The 24,541-nt window shown below is 49.1% G+C and overlaps 2 protein-coding genes and 1 pseudogene across 2 annotated transcripts in view; 2 read left to right on the forward strand and 1 right to left on the reverse strand.

Annotated features, from left to right (window-relative positions):
- The window catches only part of Mtor (mechanistic target of rapamycin kinase), a 111,393-nt gene extending 107,644 nt beyond the window's left edge, over positions 1 to 3,749 (reverse strand). Inside the window, exons 1-2 of the mRNA XM_021160177.3 lie at positions 3,633 to 3,749; positions 38 to 213 (exon numbers count right to left, since the gene is read on the reverse strand). Of these exons, the coding sequence (XP_021015836.1) occupies positions 38 to 199 (162 nt within the window). The 5' untranslated portion in view covers positions 200 to 213; positions 3,633 to 3,749. The remainder of the gene's footprint in view (positions 1 to 37; positions 214 to 3,632) is intronic.
- A 3,844-nt stretch (positions 3,750 to 7,593) lies between these two features.
- On the forward strand, positions 7,594 to 17,431 carry Ubiad1 (UbiA prenyltransferase domain containing 1). The gene is made up of 2 exons (XM_021159724.3): positions 7,594 to 8,423; positions 15,283 to 17,431. The coding sequence occupies exons 1-2, from the start codon at positions 7,901 to 7,903 to the stop codon at positions 15,768 to 15,770; spliced, it is 1,011 nt and encodes a 336-aa protein (XP_021015383.1). The 5' UTR covers positions 7,594 to 7,900; the 3' UTR covers positions 15,771 to 17,431.
- LOC115030986 (U1 spliceosomal RNA) lies at positions 8,865 to 9,016 on the forward strand (annotated as a pseudogene).
- Positions 17,432 to 24,541: the final 7,110 nt, after the last annotated feature.

Consider the following 24,541-nt stretch of genomic DNA (forward strand, 5'->3'; position numbering starts at 1 on the left):
TACCCACAGCCCTGGCCCCAGAGCTCCAGAGACCAACCTCTCGAAGCTCCATGGTGACGTAGTGCTGGAGCTCCTTGGCTGCTTTGGCCCTGGTCTCCTCATTCCGGCTTTTCAGTCCACTGGCGAACTGCTGCAGGACGCTCACATTGCTAGATGTGGCGGCACTGGCGGTGGCCGCGGCAGGACCCGTCCCAAGCATCTTGCCCTGAGGTTCTTTGGGGAAGAACACCTTTCAATATTGTTACAGGATATTTGAACCTGTTTCTAGTTATGGTGTAGCTCGGCCCTCGGTACACACCTTCAATCCCTCTGGCTCGAATACAGACAGCCCTTAGTATACACTTTTAACCCTAAACAATAACGGTTAAGTTAGTGTGGAGAAGGAAGCACCCATGTTTGAAAGTGATGTCTAATTGAGAGGCAGATAAAGTAACAAATCAGACAAAGATTTGCGAGAATAGGATATGGCCAACTCTCATGAGAAGAGAGGGGAAAGGAAGCTACTTTAAGGAGAGTACAGGAGGAAGACAGTACAGTGAGGGAATACAGTAGAGTTCATGGAGACAGTACAGTGAGAGGGAGAGTAGAGCAGCTGAGAGGGAGAAGAAGGCAGTTTTACTGGGAGTTTCACAGAGACAGACTGAAGAGAAAACAAGCTAGATACAGGAAAAGACAGCATGAGAAAAAGAATAGGAGGGAGACGAAGATTAGAAAAGATTGCTAGAGTTAGTCTGAGGCCAGGCAGAGCAATTCAGGGGAGGCTGAGAGGAGCCAGACTGAATCAGTCAGCAAGTCGAGGCTGAAAACATTCTAGGCCTAGATTATATTGTATGGAGGGTAGAAGCTCCCAGGACTAGACCTAGGTTAGGAGATGGAGGTAGTAAGACTCACGGACAATCAATACAGGTGAATAAAAGTTATTTTCACACTTTTTTTTCAAATTAAAAAATTTTAAACTTACATTTATTTATGTGCACACACACCACAGCATATGTGAGGTGAGAGGACAACTTGCAGGAGTTGTCGCTTTATGTGGATCCCAGAGATAAAACTCAGGCTGTCAACCCTGGCAGCAAGCACCTTTGTCAACTTAGCCATCTTGCTGGGCCCTTTAAAACATCTTTTTCTTTCATTTCAGCCAGTCTTATATTCATAGCATGACCCTGAACTCACGCCACAGTTGACGGCCTGGAACCACCTGCTTCCACCACCAAGCTGGGAGTCTAAGGGTGCTGGGATTCCAAGCTGGGCTCTGCATGCTGCAAGCATTCTACCGAGACTGAACACCATCCCCAGCCCCATCCTTCAACACTCTATAAACTCTGTTAATAAATCCCTCTGTGGCTTTCCTAACACGGATTTCCACTCATTTGTGCCAGGCATGGGACTCCAGAAACTATCTGGGCTTAAATCCTGAGGCAAAGTCACCTTCCTTAAGGGGGACACTTAAGACTCCTCAATTTCCATGGCACCTCAGTAGAAGAAATGAGTACCTAACTCATGGGATAAGGTGAGGATTTACACATTTAAAAGTGTTTCTGGGACACACAGCTCTTCTTCGCTGTTATAACTATTGTAGATGTGTAAAGATGTCTAAAGTCAGGTACCAGGAGCAGGGCAGAAGAGAGAGAACTAAAACTAAGATTTCTCCTTTCCTGTCATTTGCAGGAGTGTATGGACTAGTCTACAGCAGTCTGGCCCAACAGAAATATAATACAAGTCACGTGAGTCATTTTATGTTATTTTATTTTATTTATGCATGACTATCTGAATGTATGCCACATATGTGCAGAGCCTGCAAAGGTCAGAAGAGGACATTGGAGTCCCTGGAGCAGGAGTTGCAGGCAGTTGAGAGTGGCCTGACAACTGGGGTCCACTGGATGAACAACAAGTGCTCTTAGGTGCTGAGATATTGCCAGCCCTCCATGTAATTTTAAATGAAACAGGTGAAACTCAACAGGGCGTACTTGATCCAATAATTCAAAAACTCATTTTGAGACCGGGCTTCCAAAATCTTGCATTCAACTATCCCGATCTGGATCGGTCATACCTCAGCAACTACGTGTGGCTACAGGCTGTTGTATGGACGGCGTAGTGCAGCTGTGCAGAGTACTAGTGTGGCTAGCTCGTCTCATCCACGGATTCTGAACCTGGAGAGTCTACCAAGGATGGGCAGAATATCCTGGGGGATGGGGTGGAGGTGGGAGGGATGCCTCAGTGGGAAAGGGAGCTTGCTGCTAAGTCTGATGACTGACCAACAAGGTAAAGGAGAGAACTCCTATAATTTGTCCTGACATCAACGTGCACACCACTGCACGCACGGCACCTCCCCCCCCCCAATCAATAAATAGTGCTCTTGTGATTATTTGCTATGTGGTACAGTATAATAACCATTCATAGTGTATGGTACAATATAACAACCATTCATAGTGTTTGACGGTAAAAGCAAGGGAGGTGTGATTTAAAGCATACAAAAGGTTATATACAAGTACTGCACCATTTCATAGGAGGAATAGGCATTCACTGGGTTGGGAAGGCAGTTCTAGAAACAAATACATACATACACACACACACACACACACCCCATAGGAAGTAGCAACACACTCAAATTGTGAGCTCAACAGGAACACTCATTTTTTAACTATGTTCTGTTTGTTCCCTCAATAAGTTTACCACCCAGGGGATCACAATAAAGTGGCCATTAAAAAGGGACTAGCCCACTATGCCATGGCAGTAACTAACAATACACCTATCCTGCCAGAGTATACTAAAAAACAAAAACAATTCCCGAAGCACTCTGGCTTTGAAAGAATCTGTGAAACACAGCCTAACACGCACAGAACCCCGAGTTCAATCCCCACCACCTCATAACCAAGGCACCATGCCACACATCTTTAAGCCCAGCACTGAGGGAGAGGCAAGAAATTCAAGGTCATGCCGGGGTTGGGAGTAAACACAAAACATAAGGAGTAAAATAGTCTTAAAAGGCTTTCAAACGCTACCCTACAGAGGGAATAAAATACTATAAAAGGAACTGGGCCGTTTTAGAGAGGAAGAAACCACTACTGAGCGTGTACGCACACGAGGCAGCGGGAAGGAGACCGACTTGGACTTTCTATTCTCATCACGTCAGTAATTAGACAGTCACTTGAAGGTTTACCCACAAGCCAGCTGCCCCAGGCTGGATTCAAAGTAACTATTTGAGTCACAAATCCCAAAGGTTGTGAAGATGCCTTAGGGGAATTCGAGTTGAAAGGTTGAAACGTGAAGGGAGGGCGTGACCCTGAGGCTGACCCTGCGTGGGCGCGGAGGTCTGGGTCCCTGGCAGGTCTCCATGGTGAAGTGTAGGGGGCAGATCCCGAAACTGGAGCTCCCAGGGACAGGCTCCACCGTCAGTAGGTGAGTCTGGAGTTCCAGGTCCTGAGCCCGAGAAGGAGACCTAAATGCTCCACGGCAGGCCCGGAGCAGATCCGCCAGCCTGCGGGGGTCTCCCCGAGGGCGCGGGGCTGGTGCTGGGGCGCTGTACGGTCCAGACAAGCGGCTTCCCGGGCCTCCCCCAGCACGGCCCACACTGGCCGGGAGTCTGGCCGTCCCGCCAGCCGCAAGCGCTCGACTCCAGGCCCCAGACTCACCGCGCGGCTTCGGCCACCGCCTCAGCTGCCGCCGCCGGAGCTGGTACCGCCGCTTCAGGCCCCCAGCCTCACCACCCGCCTTCCCCGCTGTCTTCTAGGCCGGGGAGGTGGGGAGGGCTGGCTCGTAAGCGCTACAACCAATCAGCGGGCCGAGCTCGAAGATGGGGAGGAACATCCACCAATAATCATGGAGAATTGGAGCTTCGGGACCGGCTTCTCGGGGGCGGGGATTGTTCAAATAGACAAAACGAGCAACCAGTGGCAAGCAAAAGGAGGCGAAGGACTATTCCGAAGAGCCAATCAGTCGTGAGTTGACTTCGGTCACTTCCACGAACATTTCCGGTACGTCGCTACTACAAGTCCCCTCCACACACGCTGTGACCGTGTGGAGCCACGGTTTGGTACCCTAAGGACCTGTTAGAAGAGCTGAAGCAGAGGTTAAAGGGTCGTGCTCGGGATGCTGAGAAGGGGCCGAGTGTCCGACGCTCTCGAATCACTGCAGAAGACATATCTTGAAAATCGGTTCACCGAGGAAGTCTTGCTTTCTCGTTTGTAAAACTGAATATGCATTTGCAAGGTTTTTTTTTTTTTTTTTTTTTTTTTTTTATTCTCACTGTCCCCAAATTGCCTTACTTGTGAGCTCATTCTCAGGATAAGATGATCACCGAACTACTTTAAATATAAGATTTTAAAGAAAAATCCTTTAAAAAAAATTTTTTTTCTTCAAACGGTCAATAGCCGGAGCTGGGGATGTAAACCAGTCGTTAAGAGCGTTTGCCCAGCCTGGCGTGGTGGCGCATGCCTTTAATCCCAGCACTTGGGAGGCAGAGGAAGGTGGATTTCTGAGTTCGAGGCCAGCCTGGTCTACAAGAGTGAGTTCTAGGACAGCCAGGGCTACACAGAGAAACCCTGTCTCGAAAAACCAAAAATAAAGAGTGTTTGCCCGATAGGCATGAAAGTCATGGGTTCAATTCCCAGCAGTGTAAAGTGCACGACTGTCTTCCCAGAACTCTGGTGGTGGAGGTTTAGAGGGTCAGAAATTCAAGGTTGAACTAGGGAGATTTCTCAGTGTTTAAGGCCCTTCCAGAGAACCTGCTCCAATATATATAAATGTATAATTAAAAAATTTCAAATGAAATTAATGCAGATCTTTTGTTTACATCTTTATTTTTTTAATCAGTGTTGTAATATACACTGAAAATTCCTAAATAGCTTGAATTAGGAATTTGAGTGAACTATTAAACACATTAATATTAAAAGAAATATGTGAAGCTATTAGTAATGACAATGCAGATAAATATTTGCTAATAAGGTAAAGATTTCCAATTAGTTGAAAGCGTTAAATGTTTTTAAATTAAAAAACAAATTAAAAACACACCAAAGGACAAGTTATGCTACAATACAAGCCTTTATAAAGCATTGACAACACTTCCTAGATACTAATTTGGGGAAATGCCAACTAAAATGTAATGAGATTTGGGGAAGACACACTTTCTTTAGACTGTGCCACCAATTATTTGTATATTGAAAAGAACTGTTGAAGAAATAAAGCTTTCAGAAAATCTACATGCCAGGCAAGTGTTAATGTGTGGCCCAGGAACCAAACTGGCAGGTGAACTAAATCCTTTGTCTTGTCACTTTTGGTTAAGGTAATTAAGGAAATAAGGTGTTCTTCACTATGTCTAACTTTTTTTTTTTTTCCTAAGACAGTACCTTGCTGTAATTTCCCTGGCTGGCCTAAAACTTGCTATGTAGAGTTCCAGGTGAGATTGGCTTTCAAGGGAATGAAACAGGTGCAGCAAAGAAATCAAAATAGCTGCTCCATAGGTGAAAAAAGAAAAAGTTTATTTCCAACTGCCAAGGCTGTCTCGGGAAAGCAGAGAGAAGCTATGGGGGGGGGGGCGGGCAGGGTCGATGGATGGTCTCTATGATCTGGATGGATGCTATCTGTGATGTGTAAGGATGGACCTCCAGGGTTACCTGAGACTGTGTACCTGGGAGAAAAGGAGCCCTTGAGCTGCCATGGGGACTCTTGAGTAGGGACTGAGGGAGCCTAGAGGCTAACTTCTCACCTTAGTCATATGTTAATGGAAGCCCTCAGATTTATAAGAACGGACCCCTTTTAGCAATTAGGAACTATATCTTCAAGCTCCCGAGGGAATGCTGGGTTTTGTCTAAATGCCAGACAAAAGACATAAAAGGAATTTCTTAGGACCTCCTATAGACTCTCTGTGACCTGTCTCTGTCTGACTCCCACCCCCCACCATGCCCCTTCTTCCACTGCTGGGATTACCAAGTTTTCACCTCCTTGCCCAGCCTCAACTTGTTTTTTCACTGTTTGTTTGTTTGTTTGTTTCCGGTGTTTTGAGATAGGGTCTCACTATGTAAACTGGACAGTCCCCCAACTGTCCTGGAACTCACTATGTAAACCAGACTGGCCTTGAACTGACAGATCCTTTTGCCTCTGGAGTGTTAGACTAAAAGGCATGTGCCACCGTGCCTGGCCTAACATCTGTGTGGGTTATTCGTGTTTTTTTTAATTTTTCCCGATAATTTAATTTTTAAAATTCACTTTACATCCCCATCGCAGCATCCCCTCCCTCTAACATTTCAACTCTCGTTGAGTACTAGCTGTTCTTTCACAGGACTCAGGGTCAGTTCCCACATTAGGTTGTTCACAAAATCCTGCAGGTTGTAGGGTTGGGATGTAGCTCAGATAGTCGATTATTCTGCCTAGCATGTGGAATCCCCAGCACCCCATAAAAGCAAGTGTGGGTGAATGCTTGTAATTCCAGCACTCAGGGAGTTGGAGGAAATTCAAAGTTGGATCAAAATTTCAAGGTCATTATGGGCTACATTGCCAATTTCTAGCCAGCCTGAGCTATATAGGCCCTTGCCATTTTATTATTGGACTTTATATGAATAGGTGTTTTGCCTGTATGTATGTATATATATATATATATATATATATATATATATATATATATATAGTGTGATCTTCTTGCATGTATGCATGCCTGGTGCCTTTAAAGGCCAGAATAGGGGGTCAGATCCCTTGGAACTGGAGATACAAGCAGTTGTGAGCTCTTGGGGGTGCTAGGAATCAAACCCTGTTCTTTGGAAGGGCAGCTAATGTTCTTAACCACTGAGCCATCAGCCCTGGCCCTGTCTCCAAAAACAAAACAAAAAACCTTGTAGGTCTTTACATCTTAGTACACAGAAAGCTTCCTACTTCTTTTTCTTCCAGCTATACATATATGTTCCATCACATAGTACCGCATTTTCTTCTCCAAGCTCTTTGCTTATGAACACTTCTCTTTTCTTCTTTCTGTCTCTCCTCTCTTCCCTTCCATTTCCTTTCCTTTCTCCTTCCCTTCCCTCTTCTCCATTTCCTTTTTGCAGGGCAGTGGTGGCACACACCTTTAATCTTACTTAGCTCCTGGGAGGCAGAGGCAGGTAAATCTGAGTTCGAGGCCAGCCTGGTCTACAGCGTGAGTTCCAGGACAGCTAGGGCTACATACACAGAGAAACTTTGTCTTGAAAACCGAAAACCAAACAAAAAGATAATCTCACGAAGCTTGAGTTGGCTTCAAACTCACTATATAATAAGGGATGTCCTTGAATTCTCTTCCTGTCGTCGTCTCCCAAGTTCTAGGACCAGAAGGATGCACCACCAGCCCAGCAATTCGCACAATACTTTCAACGTAGGATTTATTGGGGTAACCACAAATGAGTCTTATTTCTTATTTCAGTAAGTGAACCTGCCCAGTATAACGCAAAGCGATACGCCTTGAAATCCCAGGAGGGCTAAACAGCTGTTTCTTTCCAGTGACTTGCTTTTAGCTTATTTGTTGAACCTGTGCTCTGGCCTTTGACCACACCCCTCTCCGACCACGCCCCTCGCCGGCCTTCACCCGGCCCTGCCCGCCCCAGGTCCAGGTTTCCGGGCCGGCCTCCTGAGGCCGACGCACAAGATGGCGGCGCTGGCCGCCCGCTAGGGGTTGCGGGCTGAGGCGCGTTATTGAGTTGTGGCACGGGGGAGGCGACCCCAGACAGGCCTCGCTCAGGTGACAGGTGGGCGGGCAGCGCCGCTGGCCCGGTGGCGGTGCATGGCCTGGTTGCTGTCTTCAGTTTTCCCTGCCTCCCAAACCCTGTCCCGGGGCGGAACCAGAGAAAGGTCAGGCCAGGCTGTCCCGCCTGTCTGCGTCCTGGGGCGGTCCCCGTGAGTGGCTCACTTTTAGAATTGACTTTAGCCACGTGTAGCTTCCATGGCTGCGGTACAGGCCCCGGGGGAGAAGATTAATATCCTGGCAGGAGAGACAGCCAAGGTCGGGGACCCGCAGAAGAACGAATGGTCCGAGCAGGACAGGCTTCCCGAACGATCCTGGAGGCACAAGTGCGCCTCCTACGTGTTGGCCCTGAGGCCCTGGAGCTTCAGTGCCTCACTCACCCCTGTGGCCCTGGGCAGTGCCTTGGCCTACAGGTCCCAGGGTGTCTTGGATCCCAGGCTGTTGTTGGGTTGTGCAGTGGCTGTCCTGGCTGTGCACGGGGCCGGCAATTTGGTCAACACATACTATGACTTTTCCAAGGGCATTGACCACAAAAAGAGTGATGACAGAACTCTGGTGGACAGAATTCTGGAGCCCCAGGATGTTGTTCGATTTGGAGTCTTCCTCTACACCTTGGGCTGCGTCTGTGCTGCTTGCCTCTACTACCTGTCCGCTCTGAAACTGGAACACTTGGCTCTCATCTACTTCGGAGGCCTGTCTGGCTCCTTTCTCTACACAGGAGGTAAGAATTGGCCTGTTTCCTGCTCGAAGGTCCCAGTTGCCTGAACTGGAAACTGCTACCTTCCATAGGAATGGTAGACATGTCAAAGACGCCTTACTAAAGTAGGCTACTTGACTGGAAATCCAAAATGTGTGTATCGTGGATACTTTGAAACCTTAAGTTGTGAAAATACTGGTTTGGCAGTGGATTATGAACATTGCTCCCCTGATGGAGACATGGCTTAGCCTTTAAGATCTCTTACTGTGGGCTGGAGACCCCCCTACAGTTGGCTCAGTGGTTAAGAGCACAGACTGCTCTACCACAGGTCCTGAGTTCAATTCCCAGCAACCACATGGTGGCTCACAGCCATCTGTAATGGGATCTGATTCCCTCTTCTGGCATGCAGGCTTACAGTACAAACAGAGCATTCATATACAAAAATACAGAAATAAATAAATGTTCATACTTACCTGGCAAGGGAGATGCCATGATCTCAAAGGTGGTTTTCCTGGCCAAGACTTCTCTATTGCACTCCAATATGCTGACCCCTGTGATTTCCCCAAAGGTGGGAAACTCAACTGCACTATATATAAAACTGCTTTTATAGAGGACCCATGTTCAGTTCCCAGCACCCTGTTGGGTGCCTGACAAACATATTTAACTTCAGCTTCATGAGATCCAACACCCCCTTGGAGCCTCAGTTGGCATCAGCACACATGTGCACACACATATCAGTAAAAATTTTAAGCTGGGCAGTAGTGGCGCACGCCTTTAATCCCAGCACTTGGGAGGCAGAGACAGGCAGATTTCTGAGTTCAAGGCCAGCCTGGTCTACAGAGTGAGTTCCAGGACAGCCAGGGCTACACAGAGAAACCCTGTCTGGAAAAACCAAAAAAAAAAAAGCATAGAGTGGGCTAGCAAAATAGCTCAACAGATAATGGCCGCTACCACAGAGCCTGGTGACCTGAGCTTAATCTCCAGGATTCTTAAGGTAAAAGGAGAGAACCCACTTCCAAAAGTTGAAAAGTTGTCCTCAAAACTCTTTTACACACATGCTTGCACTCAAAAACCACAACAAAACAAAAAGTCAATGTGTAATAAGAATGTAAGCCATTATCTCTTAGAGTCAATGTGTAGTAAGAATGTAAGCCATTATCTCTTAGAGTCAATGTGTAATAAGAATATAAGCCATTATCTCTTAGAACCATTGTGAATCTGGGTCTTCATTAACTGAAGTGCGATGCAGGTCACAGTGAGTGTAAGAGGCGGTAAGTGCCGTGGCGCGGGGCACAGAAGGGGCCCTGATGACTGCTTTAAATCGTTTGGCTGGCATTTGGCTCACTAAAGAGGTTATACCTGAGTTAGACTGAAGGCAGTGAGAGATGGAACTGGTCATGTGGATGTCCGGGAGTAGAACTCCAGGGGACAGGAACAGCAAGGGCCAAAGTGCCTGTGTGATAGAAAGAAATTCACTGTGTGCACGGGGGAAGTCGTCCAGGGGGTAAAGGAAGAGAGGAAGTAGTGTCCGGGCAGCGGTGGGAAGGCTTGCGAACTGTATAGGCCCTTTGGGCTAATGGGCGTCTTTACTCTGAAGTGCAGGAGTCATTGCAAGGTTTTGAACAGAAGTATGAAGTCATGATCTAGGAATAGATGCACTGGGAATAGATAATAAGCACGGTGGACAAGGGTGGAAAAGCAGAGACCCATGTTAGATAATAAGTATGGTGGACAAGGGTAGAAAAGCAAGAGACTCAAGTCAGAGGCCCATGAGCGGTTCAGGCAAGAGGTTTGGTGGCTTGCTTCACGGTAGTGGCCAGAGAGGTGAATCACGTTCTGAATGGACTTTGGAGGTAGACAGTGTTTGCCAGTGGACTGGATCTTAGGTAGAGATACCACAGAATTAAGCTTGACTCAAAGTCTGGCTGAAGCCACTGGAAGGCACAGTTGACGTCATGCCACACGGGAAAAAGGCAGGGGCTTTGGAGGGAAGTCAGGAGATGGACTCTGGACATCTTAATGTGTGCTAGAGCTCCAAGTGGAGGTGTGAGGTGGGTAGTTAGATAAAGCAGCCCAGGTTATGGAGGAGGCCCGGCTATAGAGACAGATATTTGGAAGTCATTGGCCTATAGATAAAGTAGGGCTGGTGAGATGGTTAGAGAGAGTGTTGGTAGAAGCACAGGACCAGTTATGGGCTTTGTAGCCCTCCAGCCTAAGAGGAGGGAAGATGAGACCACATAAAGGAGACTGAAGGAGTGGGAAGAAAATCAAGAGACTGTAGTTGTCCAGTAGCCAGGTGTAAAGTTAGGGCAATTAAAAAGGTCTGAGGCAGCCGGGCAGTGGTAGCGCACACCTTTAACCCCAGCTCTTGGGAGACAGAGGCAGGCAGATCTTGAGTTTGAGGCTAGCCTTGTCTACACAGTGAGTTCCAGCAGAGGCTGGGTGGATATGGTGGTCCATGGAGGAAGAGAAGGGAGGAGGAGGAGGAGGAAAGAAGAAAGAAGAAAAGAAAGAAATAATTCTACTACTGTCTGGGTGTGGTGGCACATGCCTTCAATCCTATCACTCCAGTGGCAGGTGGATCTCCGTAAGTTCAAGGCCAGCTTGTCTACAGAGCTAGTTCTAGGATAGCCAAGACTACACAAAGAAACCCTGCCTTGAACCACCCTCCGCTACAGTTTTGTTTTTTTTTTTTTTTTAATAAATAAAATTTAAAAATTCTACCACTGGTCTGGAGAGATGGTGGAGAGATGGCTTGGCAGTTAGAGTACTCATTGCTCTTCTAGAGGACTCAGGTTTGATTCCCAGCACCACCACATCAGGCCACTTACAGCCTCTGTAAATCTCCAGCTCTATGGGCCTCCCTCATCCTCTTGTGATCTCCACAGGTGCCTGCGTGTGTGTCCATCCACTCACACAGATGCATGCACATAAATGTTAAAAATACAACATTCCACCAGCCCAGGATCGAACTCTCCAACGCTTGAGCCTTCTGAAGGAATCCTTTTTCTCCTTGTTGAGTTTACATTTTAACCAAGATTTGAAGGAAACAGAACTGGCCATTGTTCAGAATGAGCCTGATTTAAGGACCAGCAAGTACAAAGGTCTAGGGTCCAGAGGGAGAGTGTGGCTCAGGTGGAGGGACAGCAGCAAGTGCAAAGGTCTGGGGTCCACAGGGAGAATAAGGCTCAGGGGGAGGACAGCAGAGCTTACAACCAGAGCAGTCTGCTCATCCCTGTCCATCTCTCAGCTCCTTAGTCTCCAGAGCTCAGCCTTTGGTCTCCTTTCTCTCCCATGGCTCCTTTGGTGATTATAGCCAGTCTCACTTGTTAAGTGGGTAATTCCCAAGCTCTAGGCTTATAAACTCTACTTCTTCAGCAGGATAGATGCTGGGGACTGGACAGTCTCCAGTGCTCTCTCTCTCTCTCTCTACTCAGGTACAGCATGGCGAGTGTGTGCCTTACCTGTGAACTGCACATCCAGCTCTTAGGCACTCCTAGATCATGTCTGCAGTCAAATTCCTGGTCATCTCTCCGAAGATACCCTTTTTACCTGTGGATTTTTCTCATTTTACTCAGTGCCATTATTTTCCTCCTCTTCATTTGTGTGTGTATACAGGTCCCCTCACTTGCTAGGCAGTGTGTGTGTGAGTGTGTGTGTATACAGTTCCCGTCACATGCCTAGGCAGGCAGGCAGGCTTTCCACTGTTGAGCTGCATCCCTAGCCCACTCATAGTTCCTTCCTTCCAGCTCTTCAAGCACAAAGTCATGAGTATGCTTACTAACGTTTAGGGGTTGTTGTTTGTTTATTTGTTTTGTTTTTGAGACAGAGCTTCTCTGTGGAGCCATGGCTATCCTGGAACTTGCTTTTCAAACCAGGATGGTCTTGAACTCACAGAGATCTGATTGCCTCTGCCTTCAATTGCTGGACTAAGAGATTGCACCACTATGCTGACTGGTCTCTTCCCTTTTTTTTTGTTTTTTTGTTTTTTTTTCGAGTCAGGGTTTCTCTGTGTAGCCCTGGCTGTCCTGGAACTCACTTTGTAGACCAGGCTGGCCTCGAACTCAGAAATCCGCCTGCCTCTGCCTCCCAAGTGCTGGGGTTAAAGGCGTGCGCCACCACTTCTAGCCTCAGTGTGAGTTCTTAAGTCTGCCTTCTTTTGCCCTGTGTGATGTTTTTGAAGCTCACCGTGTTGTTGTGCATGTCAGGAGCTGATTTTTATTGTTGAACAGCGTCTGTTGAGGGGCGTGCCACACTTTTGTTCCTCTCACCTGTTCAGGGGCCTTTGGGTTGTATCTGTCTTTTCTATTGTGACTGAACATTCATGTTCAAGTCTTTTTATGAGTATTTGATTTCATTTCTCCTGAGTAAATGCCTGGAAATGGAACTGTTGTGGCCTCCGCTGGGTGATGTTCAATTCTACAAAGAGCTGCCAGCTCCTTCAGAAGTACCTTCACCGCTTCTACCACAGCCATGGGAGATTGGTGGTGGCTCTGCACATTTGCCAGCTTCCTCCATGAGTTAGCCTCTTTGTGTGTGGCCAGAAACCCGTGATCCTCCTGCCTCTGTCTTTCAAATGCTAGTATTACAGGCATGCACTACCACTTGGCCCTTGCCAACTTTTTGATGTAGGTCTTAACAGATTCATTCTGGCTGCTCTGTGGAAAATGGACCCAGTTTTCACTGTGCTATCTCTTTCAGAACATGGCGTTGCAAAGGGTGAGAATGCTTAAAAAGAGACTCCCACGCAGGTCACATCTCTGAGTCAGGAGGCACCTACAGTCTTAGGCCATGTCTCCCACACTGAGAAAGTGCTCTTTCCAAAGGCTCAGTCATTGTATTGCATCAGATAAAGTCAAGGTTATTGGACCTTTCTCATTCCTTGAGTGGGTTTGTGCTTGGTTTTAGTGGAGGACCTCCTTAAGGTCAAGACACAGGGTTCTGTTGTGTTGCGCTGTTTTGAAGCTCAAGTAACACTTACATTAGAGTCAGAGATAAAGACAACAGGAGAAGCAAGCTGTAAATCTAGCTGCTGGGAGGAGGGAGATGAAGAACAGAAGTGGGGAGGTCATGCCTTTTGAAATACAGGTAGGACAACAGCCTTGTGGTAAAAAGTGAGGGGCTCCAGGCAAGGACTGACAGAGCCTGCAGTGGGCTTTGGCCAGTGTTCAGTAAAGAGAAGAAAATGGAAGTCAGAAAGCATGCTCATGGCTGAGGCTCCTTGTCACTCTTTTTTTTTTTTTTTTTTTTAAAGATTTATTTATTTATTATATGTAAGTACACTGTAGCTGTCTTCAGACACTCCAGAAGAGGGCGCCAGATCTCGTTATGGATGGTTGTTAGCCACCATGTGGTTGCTGGGATTTGAACTCTGGACCTTTGGAAGAGCAGTCGGGTGCTCTTACCCACTGAGCCATCTCACCAGCCCTCCATGTCACTCTTATTGGCTGCTGAGCTGAGAGCTGGATCTCTGGAGCATCCAGCTAGAGGTTAATTCTTCCCTATCCAGAGCCCTATTATGGAATATAGGTCGGTGAATGTGAGAATAGAGGAGCATCATGCTAGCCTGGCCTGGGAGGAGACTTCCTGAATACCTGCAGTATGCAGGGACCATGTGCTCCCTAGTTCAGGGCGCTTCCTGGTGCTGGGGAGCTGAGGAGGCATGTCAGTCCTGCCTTGTAGGGATGCTGCATTCAAATAAAAAACCAGGGGCTCTTATTTGGTGCCAGCAGACACCAAGGTGTCTTACCAAGGTGAGAGGTGAGGTTGGCCAGACCTTAGTCCTTGGTTCTTGTGTTTTTTAGATCCCCTGAAGACCATTGTCACCTGTCATTTTAGACTGGTTAAAATGTGATCAGATATCCTGAAGCTATGCATTATAGCATCCTTAGATTCAAAGACGTCACCGGTTTCTGTAGCAACCAAAGTTTGAAAGGTCATGTCTTTGGCCAGCTTCCACCACTGCACATGGCTTTACCTGTTCCAGGTTGAGTGGGAAGTACTGTTGAGTTAGAAGTGTTTGTTACTGTGGCTCTGTGTTCAGTTCAGCCCCAGGGCCAAGTACTGGGGAGCCAGCTGGGACAAGCCAGATGCTGGGACTTTGAATCCAAAGACATAGGGTTGCTGACAGTTTGAGTGTGTGTTGGGAGAAAAGGCAAACCCGGAGTTTTAAAGATGCTAGGATAGGGTGAGAGGTACTTACAAGATCAAAAGCCACCAGGAGGGTGTGGCAGTATTCCAGAGTAAGATGAGCCTGATTTGGACCTGGATGGAAGGCAGTGGGATGTGGTACAGTACTGGGGCTGGAGGGAGGGTGCTAAAGGAAGGGACTAGGTAGGCTTTGGTGCAGAGTGGTCACTAGGGGTGATTTGGTTTTGACTGATGAGACCCACGGGGGTACACTGCATGGTAACTTCCACTGTTTCCCTCTTTACGTGGGTGACAGCTTCTTTTCATGGAAGTTATAGGCTGTGAAATGCCATAGTGTTTCACTGGGGTCTTTCAAACCAGAAAAAAGACACAGGGGCGGTGGGGAAAGGGGGCAGGCAGGAGAGGAGGCAAGCTGTACATTTTGCCTTGCAGGGCTGGAGAAGGGCAGAAGAAATCAATGCTCTGGACCATAGAACCTTTTGCATGTTCTTGGCTCCTCTCATCTCTGTGTACCCGGAGCTCTGGGCACCGTGTGGCTGAAACTTTTCTGGGGGACAAATCCTAAAAGGCAAACTTGGCGGGTACCTGGCAGTTGGACTCAGAAATCTGAGTCTGCATTGGGTCGTTTGGGGGTGCTCCAGTGACGGCTCACCCTCATAGCCTCTCTTCAGACATGGTATTCTCTTGGACCAGCCCTTGATTCACACCGCCTCTCTGGCTTTTCTGGCCGCAGGAATTGGATTCAAGTATGTGGCCCTGGGAGACCTCGTCATCCTCATCACTTTCGGCCCGCTGGCTGTGATGTTTGCCTACGCTGTCCAGGTGGGATCCCTGGCCATCTTCCCTCTAATCTACGCCATCCCTCTGGCCCTCAGCACAGAGGCCATTCTCCATTCCAACAACACCAGGGACATGGAATCTGACCGGGAGGCTGGCATCGTCACGCTGGCCATTCTCATCGGGCCCACCTTCTCCTATGCCCTCTATAACACGCTGCTCTTTGTGCCCTACCTAATCTTCACCATCCTGGCCACGCACTGCAGCATCAGCCTGGCACTGCCCCTGCTCACCATCCCCATGGCCTTCTCCCTCGAGAGGCAGTTCCGCAGCCAGGCCTTCAACAAGCTGCCCCAGAGGACAGCCAAGCTCAACCTCCTGCTGGGACTTTTCTATGTCTTTGGCATCATCCTGGCACCAGCAGGCAGCCTGCCCAGACTCTGAGGAGACCAGCAACTCCCACCACAGCACAGCCCCTCCTCAGGCAGTGCAGAAGCCAGACTGAGAAGGGGTGCCACTGGCCAGGGTGGGTGCACAGCATAGGCTGCAAACTCCTGAACCTGTGTGTTGGGATTATCTTCCTAAAGATAACCTGCTTATCGGCTGTGGTTTGTGTTCCATGTTACGGGGAAACCCTGAAGCCACTCTAGTGTCGTTCCTGTGTTATTTATAATCTCCACTAGAGGGTGTCATCAGGCCACTTTAGGATGGAAAATCCATCTCCCCCCTTGTTCTAGACAGAATGCCCTGACAGTTTGTGAAGGAGCTGTGTCCCAAAAGAGCCATAGTGACTAGGCATGGTACTGCCCCGTTACCTTGGCACGTAGGAAATTGTACTAATTGGTGCCAGGCCCCATTTATACAGAGCGCTTGTCCCCTGAATGTGCTGCCTGCTAGAGAAGGGCCCTCGTTAGCAGGGAGTGCTCCTGGCTTTTCGTGTAGTTGGTGGTTCAGACGTTTCTGTCCTTTATGTCTCCCTTCGCTGCTTGCCACTGTGGAGGAAAGTGTCAGATCACCCTGCAGCAAGACAGTTAAGCCTGGGGCGGCTGAGAAAAGCACTCTATTTTCAGTAAAACATGGCATGGTGGGTGAGGGAGCTGCTTCCCTCTGTAGACTCCACTAGGAAGACAGTGATTCTGGGACCTGAAGTGGCAGTGGGATGGGCGTTTAAAGCCCAAAGGGCTTTGTCCCCTCCCAGCCGCCTCCCCTGGTATTCCTCTTGCCTACCCAGGATCTCTGTCCCTCCATCTGTTTCCAGTGCCAGACTGTGGGCAACAGCAACATGTGAGTCAAGGACACTTAACCCCTCTCCACAGAGCCACAAGATGGGCAAAGCAGGGACCTTCTGAATGTATGAGCCAGTGGACAGCAGTCCTGGCCACACTCAGCCAGAACGTGGGGCCCTGCCAGAGAAAGAACTATAAGCATGGGTCCTTCATGTCTCTGTGCTCTGATGCCTTGTTCAGAATGTGGCTTCAGTGAGGTCATATCCAAAGGACCGGAGGTGTCTCACTGTCCCCTGTACACTCTCTGAGTATAACATCTTGCATGGAGATGATCATACCATCTCCAGTGTGCTTCGCTCTAATCAGCTGGCCTGAAGGGGGCTGCAGGCTCTTAGCCTGCAGAAAACTACCTTGAGTTAGCACTGGGTCACTTCCTTAGGAAAACATATTTAAACATTGCCCAGAGTTCCTCAGTAGTCAGGGTGGTTTGTCTACCAGAGTCCCTGAGCTTGAATCAGGGTCCAGAATCCTAGGAACAGAATGTTCTTTCCTGTTCTCCCCAGTGTTCTGGGTTTGTGGCATCTGGTGCTTTTGAGTGTCCTGCCTGTGACCCCAGCTTGGGGCTGATAGTTGTCACCCAGAGTCTGGAGGACCAATGACTCTCACTGTCCATAGGCGGGCCTGACACATGGCTACCCTCATCAGAACTGTGTCAGCTGCTACACCGAGCTCTGGTGCAGATTTTAAATGCCTATTTTTATATACCATCCCCAGAGGCCATATTTGGTGCCACATTTTGTATACAGACCACCATAATTTGTATTATGTCTCCTGATTCAATGAAGGTTTCCTGTAGATTTGCTAATTAAAATAAGAGAAAACGTATGTCGGTGGCTTTGTTTCTTTGCTTTCCACTTGCTTTTCTTACTGGAAATGTGCAGAGACTTGTGGGAGTACCAGGCATGGTAGTGCACGATTTTCATTTCCAGCACTGGGAGTCAGGTTGGTGGATCTCAGGAGTGTGAGGCCAGCTAGAGATACGCAGTGAGACCTCGTCTCTAAAGCAACAACTCATTCCAGGACTTAGGGAGAAGTGCCATATGGTAGAGGTCACCTCATTACCAGTGATGAATTTGGGAACAGTTTGACCAGGGTTGATGGTTTTGTGACAACTTGCCATAAGTTTGACTCACCAGACGGGAGCCTCAATTGAGAAAATGCTCCCATAGGCCTGAGCTGTAGGCAAAGTTGGTGATTGATGTGGAAGGGCCTAGCCCATTGTGGGTGGGGCCAGCCCTGGGCTGAGAAAGCCACAAGGAGCAAGCAAGCCAGTAAGCTGCAGAGCAGCTCTCCATGGCCTCTGTCTGCATCAGCTCCCGCCTCCAGGTTCCTGCCCTGTTTTCCAAAGATAAACAACAGTGAGAAAGTATAAGTCAAGGAAATCTTCTCCTCACTAAGTTGCTTTGGACATGGTGTTTCGTCACAGCATTGTAACCCTACCTGGGATAGGGGCCATTAGGAAAGGTGTCAGGGACCACTGAGAGCCAGCTGGCCCGACCACGCTAACCTCACTTCCCTCTATCCACCCCTGCTTACAGTTTTCTTCTGCTAGGTCACCGTGCTGATGGATTAGGAGCATGTAGTAGATGGAGTGCGTTTACGTTTTGGCTAGGCATTTGACAATATATCCTTATGAACGAGGCAGAGATGTGTGCAATGGATATCACTGTACTTAGATAAATTCCTGAGGCCGAACACGCCCGCGGGGGAGAGAGCTGACGGATCAGCATGTCAGCAGCACAGGGAAGGCAGCCTTCGGCAGCACATTCGAACAAGCCCTGTCCTTTGCCCTCTGCCCTTTGCCCAGCGAGACTCAACACCTGTTATTAACAACTGGACCAAGGCAGCCCAAATTGAAGCTTTCGGGAACCACAGAGGAAGAGCTTCTAGAAGGACTGATAATTAGGACGCTCGTGAATTAGAGAGCTGCTTTCACAGGTCGAGGGAGAACGCGAGCATGAGTAAATGCAGAGCGATAGATACACTCCGGCCTCTCTCCCAGAATCCGGCCTGTGATTGAGAAGGAGGTGCCCTGTGACGGGGGAGCAGATGTGGCTCTGGGTTTTAGAATGACTCTAGGCTACATGGTCACACACCTTTACCATTTGAGTCAGATTTATTCTGCTCACACAGCGAGTAGCAGGGAATCCAATCCCAGGCACCTCAGGATCTTGCCCTGCCTGTAGGGTTGGTCACTGGGGATTCCTCAGTTTGGGGGGGGGGGAGTAGAAGCTACGTCTTCAGTCCTTACCATCTGTAAGGTTGCCTCTCTGCTATCTGATGCTGGGGTTCAGGCCTGGAATTCACCCTGAACCTTGAAGGGTTCAGAATACTCCCACTGACAGGTACCATGGGCCTGTGGGGGACGCTGGTTCCTGCCACCCTATCCCCATTTTCTACTCAGTCAACTGTTCTTTTCTGTGATCTCCCTGTTCACCTCTGCTGCTCAAACCTGCCCTCCTTCCATACGTTTGCCGAACCCTCACACAGTGCCCCACCTAGAAGACCTTGGAAGCTCAGGGCTGGCCTGCTGTGGAGGGAATGAACCATGAGCCCACCAAATGCCACCTTACTTCCTATGTTAATAACCAACCACACTCACACTGGAACCTAGCCCCAACCTCAGACTAAGACAGTAATGACCTTGGTGAAGGTTACCATGCTACAGGAGATACACAGGAAAGAGATTACAGCTCAGAACAAGGAGGCAGGAGCCCTGGCCATTTTTCACGGGCTGGACTTGAACCTGGGCACCTTGTTTGCCTTGGAGAGGCTCTGTGTGGAGACAGAGCACTTAGGTTTCAGAAGTACCGTTGACAGCACATGAAATGCAGAATGGATGGAGATATAGTTAGAAGCCAGAAACATTCCTAAGTGTGTGCACCCCCACACATGCGTGTTTGTGTGTGTGTGTGTGTGTTACATGGGTAACAGCTGTTGCAGACATTTTATAGGTTCTCAATGTGGGAACCATATTTTGAAGGTGTTATTAACAAACCGGATCTTGCCCAAGGTGCATTTGGAAGAAAGATGAAGGCACACAAGACCACATTGGCCTGGAAAGGAGACCCAAGAGAGTTGTCTTGGGGAAGAAGGAGTGGGCCAGGCATGTGGTATTCAAAAAGCAAAACCAGGACGTGCAGATAGGAGTTGCATGACCCGATGTAACAGCTCTTGTGTTAAAGAAACCTCTGTAGCTGTGAGTGGAAACAGAAGTTGGAGTGTTTGGAACATCAACGTGGGTGGTGAGTTTGCTATAACTAAAGAGAAAAGCTGGTTCCTCGGTGAGAACGCTGAAGCAAAGAGTCACACCACAGAGAGGTTGACTGTGACAACTGGAGTCTTCTCACCCTATGATTTGGCTGTTCTGATACAGAGCTGCTCTATGGACCTGCCTGTGAGGGTTGGAACCAGAGGGTACAAGAAACATGTTGACAGTTCAGCTTCTAAGCGTCATCACAGCTGTGATGACTGATACCCTCTTCCCGTTTTGTTTGCCTTCCAAAAATTACATACAGATGCACACCCAGACACAGCTGTACAGTTGACTTCGCCCTCAATGGCCCTCGAAGGGAGGTGGCTGACAGCTGCTCTCCTCTGTACCCACTGCTAATGGACTGTCAGCCTCTTTCTTTCATTACTGGCTACAGACCACGAAGGCTGGTGTAAGAGTGCCTCTGGCGAGACCTGTACTCTCGTGGTAGCCAGCTGACACTTGTGATCTGCCAGGACAGCAGAGGGTGGTGAAGCCCAGTGAGGCCCTGCCTGGGGGCTTGGCAATCACTGAACCCAGGCGGAGCTCACCAGCAGAGGCCGGCAGTCGTAACTGTGAGGTGCTCTCCTACCTCCCAAGATGTAAAAGCGCTAGAGGAGCCAGGGATGTCTTGATCACATGCTCGTGAGCAAACTGTGTGTGTGGTGGGTAACAGGAAACTGCTCTGGGCTCTGTGGTAACTAAGGCATGCCCCAAAGTCCGCACTCCATGCTCCAGCCATACCCTTGCTTCCGTGTTTCCCAACACAGCTTAGAATCGCCACCGCAGTTAGAGCTAGAGTCATTGATAACAAGACAGCTCCAGGGTGTGTTCTGTGTCTGTTTGTTAACGTGTTTAGTGTCAGTGTCCCCCAACAGGTGGCTGGTAGACAGGCAAGTAAGACTGCATTTCAGCACCTGCCCAGCACTAGCACAACTGACCACAGTGTGTTTCAACAAGTGGTCATGGAACACGGGCTTGCGAGTGGCTAGACCCTATGGGACAGGCTTACTGACCACACTGACATGCGTACCCCATAGCTGGCTGACCCGCAGCAGTAAGGACAGGTGAATTCCACCCGGGGCTGGAAGTGGAAGGGGCAAATGACAGTAACTCTGAAGATCTCTTAAGGTCCAGCTCATGTTTCCGGAAACCTGTAAATAATTAAGGTGCTGGATAAATGACTGAGGGAATGTCGGGGATAACGATGGCATGTATTGCAAGCTCACTGTGTGCCAAGCCTTGTTCTGGAGCTTACATATATTGTTTTAATATTCCTAACAGCTCCATGAATAGGTTATTGAGGGCTATTTTCTCATGAGACAAAGACTAGAGTAAAGGGAGAAGATTAATTGCCCAAGTCACCCATCATTCAAACCTTAGTCTGTGCCCGTGTGAATTCTCTCCCACGGCCTCTTGTCCTGTCTCCACTTACCTCACAGTGTCTTGCTCACATGAGGACTCCAGCCACGGGTCCGTCCTTGGGAGTGTGAGGTGTAAGGAAGGTATCGTAGGACTGATGGGTGGCCGAGGCCTTGGAGGGCTGGACTTCCGCGTGACCTTCCCATGGCCACAATGCTATGAAGTTTCCCTAATGTGGGAGTGACTGGGCCAGCACCTGCAGGCCAAGAAGGTAGCTCCCCTCAGAGTGAGCCAGCCACCTTCCTCAGGGCATTCCAAGATAGGTGTACTGGCTATTTTGTGTCAACTTGACACAGCTGGAGTTATCACAGAGAAAGGAGCTTCAGTTGAGGAAATGCCTCCATGAGATCCATTTTCTCAATTAGTGATCAAGGGGGAAAGGCCCCTTGTGGGTGGGACCATCCCTGGGCTGGTAGTCTTGGGTTCTATAAGAGAGTAGGCTGAGCAAGCCAGGGGAGGCAAGCCAGTGAAGAACATCCCTCCATGGCTTCTGCATCAGCTCCTGCTTTCTGACCTGCTTGAGTTCCAGTCCTGACTTCCTTTGGTGATGAACAGCAGTATGGAAGTGTAAGGCGAATAAACCCTTTCCTCCCCAACTTGCTTCTTGGTCATGATGTTTGTGCAGGAATAGAAACCCTGACTAAGAAAATAGGCAAGAGGCGGCCGGAGACCACGTGGAAGAGATGAGGAGAGAGGAAACACCAGGGCCCCTTAGGAGCTGCCTCCCATCTTAACACTGGCTTACAGCATTTCTGTCTTTAAAGTGAGGTCCCCTCGGGCACCCTGCCTTGGGCCTCCAGTTGCTCAATGGTGAGAGAAGAGGTAAGTCTACATTACTGTGGAGGTGGGAATGGGATCAAGGTTTCAAGTCAGATCCTGCCAGGCTTTGATGATTGCTCAAGTCAGCTGGAGAGGAAGACCCATTCTCAAGTTAAATGTGGGCTCACGCCCACCTGTCCCTCCCTCCCTCCATCTGCCATCTTTTCTCACCTGGCCACTGAAACAGAGGGTCCCTAGAAACAGCCCAGTTGCTTTGCCTGGTACGAATGCAACCAGCCACCAGGGGGCGTCGGAGAGAACTCCAGTCCACCTTCACGGGGATCAGGCTCTGCTTGACTTGTGAGAGTTCCTTGGGTATAGGCAGTGAGGAGAGATGCCCCTTTGGGTGAGTGTGCTTCTATTAGGGAAAGGGGATGGACAAAGTCAGCCATGGAACAGAGAGCAAGAAGTGTAGCTCGCTGAGGGCGGAGATCATCTGCAGATTGGAGCCAATCAGGAGGGGCTTCTGGGAGGAGATGACAATGGACTGAGCTCAGGTTTCCTAGGAGAAGTTAGCCAGGAGAGATGCTGGTGACTTGGCCTACCTGTCCTCACAGCTGGAGGGTCGTCACCACCCCCCTCCTCCCCCGCCCTGCCTGCTGCTGAGACCATCCAGGCACTTTTCCTTCAGTCTCTTCTGGTCACATAGCCAGACGACTGTAGTGTTGAGGCAGATGTGCCAAAGGTGCCCTTCTCAGTGCCAAGGTCAAAGCCGACTGAGGAGTGACTGATACCTTGTTGAGAAACAATCAGAAGGAGATGGTAGCACATTTAATCAGCCCAGGCTGCCGGTGCTAAATCCAGATGAATGGCCTTGAACGATGAGGCCCAAGGAGAGCTTTGCCAGAAGCAAGCTCCTGAGCCTGCATCTACCGAGGACGAGGACTTCATCCCTGCTGTCCCTGGCTTTCTGCTACTTTGTTAGGCCTCTCGAATGGTTGCTATACGCTGGCATCAACACACAGTTCTCTGTAGCAACCAAGGACAACCTATTCAGAGCCTTTCTTGCAGAAGAGAGCCAAGCTTGTTCTGGGGCCCGCCAGGAGCAATGGTGGGTAGAGAGGCTGCCTGACCTGCAGAGGGCCTTCTGGTGGATACCTCCTAGGTTCAAGGCCACATCTTGGAGTCCAGTCTGAGTTCAACAAGGCAAGACTATCTGCAGAACGCCCAAGTCCATTTTACCAAAGTTGTTAGCATATCTTTAACCATGCATGTGCATTTGTACAGATAGATCTTTGAGACCATTTGGATGTGCACGTCCCCCTCACTCTGTACTGGGACCGTGTTCCAGGTATTCAGAAAGTATCACACATTCTTGGAACCCAGTGCAATGAGCTCCACCTTGTAGAACAATCTCAATTACCAGATAAGCAGTCTCCACGCTGCTCTGGGGAGGATGAAAAGAAACCACAGGGGCTGTGAGCAAATGATAGCCCAGAACAGCTCCAGGCAGAGGCAAGGGGGATACAGTTGTTCTTTAGCCTGTCAGTTCAGAGCTGCGCCTGGCTGAATGCAGGGCCTGGCTGCTCTGCTGAGAAGAGTCATTCCTCCCTGAAGAGAAACTGCAGCAGGAGAGGGATGAAGGCAAAGATAGGCAAATCCCTCAAGCTGGGCAGAACCCTCGTAATCTCTGCCTCAGGCCTTGCGGTCGATGCTGTGGAGCTCGGTTAACAAGAGCTATGAGGAAAGCCCCTGCCTCCTCAGGAGGACCTGTCTCCTAGAGGAAGCTAGGCCCCAGTCTGGGACCCTACTGCCGGCTCCCGGAGTTGGGGGCATGGATCTCTCTTGTTGGTAAAGCAGTAGTGGCCTGTCACATGACCAGTCATGAGAGCCACGGTAGCCAGGATTTGGGAGAACACTTGGGTCTCTCACCAAGTCCCCTTGTGTCCTGAGTTGACTATGGAATTTGAGTCAAGATATTCTGAGGGATCAGGTGATTCTGTAAAGGTCATTTAGCCACCATTGGGGGCTCCACGTAAAAGCTGGTTTTCTCCTGACCCCAAATTCAGCACTTCCGGGGTTAAAGCCTTCCTCTATGTCAGTGCTCCGCTCTCTTTTGAAGGCGGGAGAGGAGGCATTGTTTTGGTTTTTAAATATAAATCTCATTTTCGCTTTACATGTTGAAAGAGCCACAGCTGCCTCTTTTGCCATTATCTCTCCCAGTCCCCACCCCCTTCATCTCCCCTCTCCTCCCTAACCCTGTCCTCAGTTCCCCTCAGCACACCTTTGCTCTCTGGCACCCAGACAGCTTTCCAAGCTAGCTGCTCTGGGTGTTAGAGGACAGGAGGTAGAGTCAGGGTGTAGGAACCCACGAGAGAAGGGGTGGGGGCTTCTCTTTGAGAGATGGATGATTTAGTAGTCACTGGCTTTATGTGGCTGCCCAGCAAGTCACCTCAGCCATCTCTGAGATCTGGAGCCAGCTTTAGACTGCAGCA

Source organism: Mus caroli, unplaced genomic scaffold (assembly GCF_978045245.1).
Source record: "Mus caroli unplaced genomic scaffold, Mus_caroli_1 scaffold_6, whole genome shotgun sequence".
NCBI classification, from domain to species: domain Eukaryota; kingdom Metazoa; phylum Chordata; class Mammalia; order Rodentia; family Muridae; genus Mus; species Mus caroli.